Source organism: Austrofundulus limnaeus, unplaced genomic scaffold, assembly GCF_001266775.1.
Source record: "Austrofundulus limnaeus strain Quisiro unplaced genomic scaffold, Austrofundulus_limnaeus-1.0 Scaffold279, whole genome shotgun sequence".
Lineage (NCBI taxonomy): Eukaryota > Metazoa > Chordata > Actinopteri > Cyprinodontiformes > Rivulidae > Austrofundulus > Austrofundulus limnaeus.
Genome location: NW_013952681.1, coordinates 676,998 through 684,323, shown reverse-complemented (window position 1 = coordinate 684,323; position 7,326 = coordinate 676,998). Strand labels below are relative to the sequence as shown.

Below are 7,326 nucleotides of genomic sequence, written 5' to 3'. Positions count from 1 at the left end.
ATTTTACAGTTAAAATATATGTTTATTAAATAAAGTCTAATGTTACAACTAATCAGGGATCCCTTTAAAGAAGAGAAAGCAGCTTCTGTTAAACTGAAGTGAGTGAAAAGTGCTGAATAACAGCTGAAGTTTATTGAAATAGCTAAAACTGAGTTATAAATCAAAACAAGCAGAAGAGAAGCTGAAACGAGCAGAATATCAGCTAAAAACAGAAGAACACAAGCCAAAAACTAAAAGCAGCAGAACATTAGTTAGAAGGTAAAAGAAAAACAGCAGCTAAAATGTGTCAATCAGAAACTAAAATCTGCAAAATAGATGTTAAAGCTAAAACTAGCAAACCAGATTAAATTAGCCAAACGCTTTGCTAAAATAAAATAAAAAAACATAAAACAAATTTAGCTAAACTGATTAAAGCTAGATTAGAATGGGAGTTAAAAGTAAAATTGTAGCTTCCAGCACCAAAAAGTGAGCTAAAAGTGGCATAAAAGACAAAACAGATCAAGTTTGACGAAGCAGATTTTAAACTGAACAGTTTGAATGTTTGTCCATAAACCTAAATATTTTGAAAAGTACAACATTAACAAAACCCAAAAGTCTAAGAAACCATTTGCCTGAATGAGCCGATTATTTTTATATATAAACAGCTAAAACAGCATAAAACAGAACGAAGTAGCTTCATAAAAACTTTAAAGTAAACCATAAACAGGATCTTTTCTGAGGAGAATTTGTAGCTGATGATGTAGCTTTGGCTCATTTCTCTAACTGAAGCCTTGTTKTAATAACTTTTTCATGTATGAACTGGGTAAGATGTCAAACCTGACTTCTCTATATTGAATTATAATTTATGTCATATACAGATATTTCTAATAATTCAGCTAAAGAGAAAAAAMACAGCCGTCGATCAGTAGACACAGGCAAACAGCTGCTAATTCAGGTGGTATCTAAAGCAGTCTGCTTCACAGTAATATGTTTTATGTTTAATATTTATGCTTGACGTCATGTTGAACAGTAAATTCAGTCTAAGGAACACCTGTCAGTGCATGGAGATTATAGGTTTTGTATGTCAGCCGTTATTGTTGAAAATATTTTCTTCATTGAAAAACGTTTGTGTCTGATATAGTAGGTGCAGCGTAGGCATGCAAGTCGATAGCGTCTTCAATGCTAACACAAATGAATAGTCTCTTTTTCATTTGCCAGYACCAGCCTCTCAGTTACCAGCTGCTCAGTTAGCGATGCCAGCCTATCATTATTCAGATCAGCAGCTGGTTTAGGGACAGATATGGCCTCCTGCTACAAGGATGGTTGTGCAATAGTCTTAATTTTGGTCCTCATACCACACCATACATCTGCTGAAGCATTTCAAAACTCCTGATTAAATGATACAAATACCCAACAGACTGTAAGAAAATATATCTTCGCTCTGCTCTTCCTGCTTCTGCGTTTTTATTCAAAGTGTATTTCAGGAAGTAAAACAGTAGTCCAGAGGCCAGCAGCAGAGATAAAGATGACATGGTACCCTGATAGAAAGCAGCAGCATCTATCGGAGCTGGGATCTCAGGCCACTGTTCCTGGATGAGCGTGGGTGATCCTTCCATCACGCTCTGCTTTTCGTTGTACCTGAGAAACAGTGAAGACAGCAGGTTTCAATGCCTCTCAGAGAAAAAAAACAGATGATTTACATGAGTAAAAGCTGACTGAGCGCCCAGCGTCAGCAGATCAGCCGCTCTGTACTAATACGGGAAACGTTTCAGCTGCTGTGACATCAGCCCTGGAAGGAAGTGGTCTGTGTGGTCTAGTCTGGTTTACATTGGGTACATGACAAGTATGAATGATACACTATGTTTATAAATATCTTATCCCAAAATGATGCAGACAAACTGATCCACGCATGTATGACCTGCAGTTCTGATGACTTGGTATTGTGGGTAGAAGGGGGAGGATGTGACATTGTGTAGTTTTTATTACCTCCAACATTCATATCCAGTAAAAAACACAGTATATTGTTCTTCTCTGAAGTGAAGAGCAGCATCCACTGACAGTACCCTGGAAGGGAAGCCCAGGTCTGAGATGTTTCTGGGAAAACCTTCCTGAACTATTGACTGCCTCATCTTCCAGTACTGAGAACCTGAAATACAAAATATTTTGTCACGTACAGATAACACATTCGTAGGCATTATTTCCCAGGGTGCACACAACATTATATTTTACCTTTGAAAAACAAAAGGAAGTTCATTTCCACATTTTCATACACAGCATCCAAAGAAGAGGGGATGGGGTGTGGCCACAAGCTGCTGATCAACGACATCCTTGTTTCAATAAAATGTTCATGTTTGCGCCACATAAATCTGTGAAGAGACAGAAGCACATTGGCAGGAAGCAGTTATTGTATAGAGATACACCGGTACTAGTACTGAGTATCTGTTAGACTCAGATGACTTGGGAACTACCAGCTCAGAAGACTTGGAAACTGCTGGCTCAGATGACTTGGGGAACTACCAGCTCAAATGACTTGGGAACTACTAGCTCAGATTACTTGGGAACTACCAGCTCAGATTACTTGGGAACTACCAGCTCAGATTACTTGGGAACTACCAGCTCAGATTACTTGGGAACTGCTTGCCCAGCTGATTCGTAAACAGATGGCTCAGAAGACTTGAGAACTGCAGACTTGGGTGACTCAGGAACTGCCAGCTCAGATGACTCGGGTAACTGCCAGCTCAGATGACTCGGGTAACTGCCGGCTCAGATGACTTGGGAAATGCTGGCTTAGATAACTTGAGAACTGTTGACTCAGATGACTTGGGAACTGCCAGCTCAGAAGACTTGGGAACTGTCAGCTCAGATGACTTGGGAAATGATGGCTCAGATGAATTGGGAACTGCCGGCTCAGATGACTCAGGAACTGCTGGCTTAGATAACTTGAGAACTGTTGACTCAGATGACTTGGGAACTGCCGGCTCAGAAGACTTGGGAACTGTCAGCTCAGATGACTTGGGAAATGATGGCTCAGATGAATTGGGAACTGCTGGCTCAGATGACGTGGGAACTGCCGGCTCAGATGACTCGGAAACTGCTGGCTCATATGACTTGAGAACTGCCGGCTCAGATGACTTGGGAACTGCTGGCTCAGATGACTCGGGAACTGCTGGCTCAGATCACTTGGGGAACAGTTGGCTCAGATCACTTGGGAAATAAGGGCTCAGAAGACTCAAAACTGCAGACTTGGGTGACTTGGGAAGTGTTGGCTCAGATGACTTGGGAAGTGTTGGCTCAGATGACTTGGGAACTGTTGACTCAGATGACTTGGGAACTGTCAGCTCAGATGACTTGGGAAATGATGGCTCAGATGAATTGGGAACTGCTGGCTCAGATGACTTGGGAACTGATGGCTCAGATGACTTGGGAACTGCCAGCTCAGATGACTCATGAACTGCTGGCTTAGATGACTTGAGAACTGCTGGCTCAGATGACTTGGGAACTGCTGGCTCAGATGACTCGGGAACTGCTGGCTCAGATGACTTGGGGAACTGTTGGCTCAGATTACTTGGGAAATGAGGGTTCAGAAGACTCAAGAACTGCAGACTTGGGTGACTTGGGAACTGTTGGCTCAGATGACTTGGGAAATGTTGGCTGAGATGACTTGGGAACTGTTGGCTCAGATGACTTGGGAACTGTTGGCTCAGATGACTTGGGAACTTCCAGCTCAGATGACTTGGGAATGGATGGCTCAGATGACTTGTGGACTGATGGCTCAGATGACTTGGGAACTGTCAGCTCAGATGACTTGGGAACTACCAGCTCAGATGACTCGGGGAACTTCCAGCTCAGATGACTTGGGAATGGATGGCTCAGATGACTTGTGAACTGATGGCTCAGATGACTTGGGAACTGTCAGCTCAGATGACTTGGGAACTACCAGCTCAGATGACTCAGGGAACTTCCAGCTCAGATGACTTGGGAACTGTCAGCTCAGATGACTTGGGAACTATCAGTTCAGATGACTCAGGGAACTTCCAGCTGAGATGACTTGGGAATGGATGTCTCAGATGACTTGGGAACTGATGGCTCAGATGACTTGTGAACTGTCAGCTCAGATAACTTGGGAACTACCAGCTCAGATGACTTGTGAACTGATGGCTCAGATGACTTGGGAACTACCAGCTCAAATGACTCAGGGAACTTCCAGCTCAGATGACCTGGGAATGATGGCTCAGATGACTTGTGAACTGATGGCTCAGATGACTTGTGAACTGTCTGATCTCAGTGAACCTGGCCAGGAACTGAGGAACTAGTAGACTTTGGGTCGGGTACTCCAAAAATGTGGTGTACAATACAGAAACAAGCAACAGACAAACCAACAGAACATGAAAACAAACTAATGAACCCAAATACCCAACACCTGTGCAAAAACAACTAAAATTAATGTAGTTGGGTGTCGCAGAACTGAACTAAACTAGAGCACAGACTAATCAGAAATACTAAAACAGAACCAAAATACACAGTGAACTCTAAACAGAAACCTAGATTATGATATTTGTCATAGAAGAGCTACTTTGAAAGGTGTAAAAAAAGACTTGGTGCTCTTGAGAAAGACTGTCCACGTCCACGAAGCACAATTGATCTGAACCAATTGAAAATTGAAAACTCCAGTGCCAGGACTGTATGCCTTTGTGAGTCATGAGGAGAGAAACTGCAGTGACACTCTGGAGATGTCTTTGGTCAACTAGTCTCAGCCCAAAGATACCCTAAAGCATCTAAAGAACCAACACCCACCATGTTCTTAATTAATTAAATTAATGAGGCCTATCCTGTCAGGAAGATGCTGTAGCAGTCAGATAGTTTGAAACCTTCTGCCTCAGTCCACTCTCACCCTGAAGATATTCAGGGACAGCTTAACTGGTCAGTTAAAGACCTCAACAGTAGTGTTGTAGTCAAGACCACCTAACCTGAGACTAAGTCAAGACCAAGACCACAGTGTCTGGAGACTGAGACAAGACCAAGACTTTTAGGGTTTGGACCAAGTCGAGACCAAGACCAAGGGAGGGCGAGACCGAGACAAGACCAAGACCAGATGGAAAAAAAAGTTTCCTAAAAGATGGAGTATTCTGTACACATGTACAGTGGGGGGATGTTTAGTCTTTCATAGTTGCGGTCTACCTATGATGTCAATYACAGGCCTCTCTCATCTTTATAAGTGGGAGAACTTGAACTATTGGTGCTGAATAAACACTTTTCCCTCACTTTAGCTAACTTAATACATAGAGCTAATATTGACAAAATCTTTGTGTGAGGGCAGAGGAAAGAATTTTGCTACAGAGGCAGATTGTTAACGTTAGTGACGACAAAAGTTTAACGTTGTCCCCAGTTTCTGAAAGTGAAGCACTGCCAAATTTACAAGTTGCTGTAGGCTTTCTCCTGGTTGTTGTTGTTTTACAATGATATTATTTATGAATAATGTAGCCAAACTTTTTACTTAAAATTTTGAAGACATCCTTTACCGCTCCCAGAGAACCATGGTTCACTTTCCGGGAGGGCCGCATGCAAGTGATGGGAGGTGCGGATGGGTGACAGCCAGTAACAAAAATACATAAATAGCAATAAGTCAGGTTTGGATTTGAATCAGCAGCTACATTTCAAATCCAGTGAAAGCAAGATTGTTAACTAATAAATTGGACAATAATCTGGCTGTTTAGTGATATTTCCGTAGTTGTGGTCTTGACTGGTCTTGAAATAAAATTCYGAGTCCTCAATGTCCGAGACAAGACTGAGTACAAATGCTGTCGAGTCCGAAACAAGACCAAAACCATCAAAAAGTGGTCTTGAGACCAGTCTTAAGACCAAGACCAGTTTCAAGTATTACAACACTACTCAACAGATTTCAGCAGACTTTGCAAGAGACATTCACGTTTATGAACTTCATGTCCAAAAAGCCCCCACTGGATGATCCCACACTCACTTTCAGTCAGGTAAAATGTTCTTTGTAAGAAATGAGTCACTGCAGAAAACAACTTGTTTGTGTCTCAACACTATTCCACTCCTTTACAATTACAAGCACACAAGTGATGACATCACTTAGGGACTGAGTTATGAGTGAGGAGTCAACACTGCTCAGTGAGCAGAAAGTGGTCCTGGGAATACCCTGATCTGAGCTGGCACTTCCAGATCAATTCACCACATGAAAATGAAGCTTTTCTCATTTTCAAAGCAACTGTAAAAAGTGGAATGGTTTTATTAATACTTGTAGTGGTTCTCAGTATCGACCATTACTTATATGTAAGTATTCCTACTATGTGCAGCCTGTTCTTTATAACATGGACACATGCAGCAAACGTGCCCACCTGTCTTTGAAAAACACGAGCTCCTGCTGTAACCCTGTTACTGCATCAAAGGACAGATCCGGGTCACATTTTTCAGGTGTTCTTGGAGGAGACCATTTGGAGAGTCGGGAATTAAATCTGGGATTTGTACCTGTAGGGAAAACAAACAGCACTGTAAGCCAAACAGAATTCAAATCAAAAGAAGAAATGAATAAAAACTTTAAAAATGCTATTTTTTAGAAAGTATTTTTATTTTAAACACGATAGAACTTGACGTCAACTGGCACTGATGTCCCCTGTCGCCATTCGAGAGTAAACAACTGTTAGCAGTTTTGTTGGAATCATCACAAACCTTCTTTATTTAGCTGGTTTCCCGAACAATGCACACAAAATTGTGCACAGATTGAGTTATGATTTATAGCTAARTGTGTGTACAGTGGGCATGGCTAAATTCATATTGTCAAACTATCACACAAACGTGTTGAGCAGGTGTCCCTGATGTTGCACACACTATTAGGTGCAGATCTGTTCATGTATGTGTGATTTAGAACTAACTGTGTGCAAACGGCAAGGCATCAGCATTTTGCCACTCACCCACACCATCCCACCACCAGTCAGTGTTGAGAGAAGCATGCAGAATAGTGAAGTCTGCATGTTCAAAGCTGTAGGAGAGGGGTGGGCAATCCTAGTCCTCGAGGGCCGCAGCCCAGCAGGTTTTGTGATTTTCTCTGCTCCAACACACCTGATTCAGACTTCGATTTACCAAGTTCTGCAGTATGGAGGACTGACACTGACATAACTAGAAAAAAGTAGAAATATATAAATGGACCAAAAATAATTCAATTAAAAATGTGCCAATTAAATTAAAAAAGGAGAGCTTTATCTCACGTTTTATAATTTAATTGAGCTTCATATTTATTTTTCCAACTTAGTTCCAACTAATAATATATTTTTGCACATAATTTACATTTTACTGTTTTTATACTGTTTTTAATATATAATTATATAT

At 41.4% G+C, this 7,326-nt stretch overlaps 1 protein-coding gene across 1 annotated transcript in view; it reads right to left on the bottom strand.

Moving 5' to 3' along the window:
* Positions 1-1,516: 1,516 nt before the first annotated feature.
* LOC106526513 (neutrophil collagenase) overlaps positions 1,517-7,326 on the bottom strand; it is a gene marked incomplete at its 3' end in the record, with an annotated part of 30,031 nt that continues 24,221 nt past the window's right edge. The window contains 4 exon segments of the mRNA XM_014021134.1: positions 1,517-1,617; positions 1,966-2,125; positions 2,209-2,345; positions 6,339-6,468. Of these exon segments, the coding sequence (XP_013876588.1) occupies positions 1,517-1,617; positions 1,966-2,125; positions 2,209-2,345; positions 6,339-6,468 (528 nt within the window).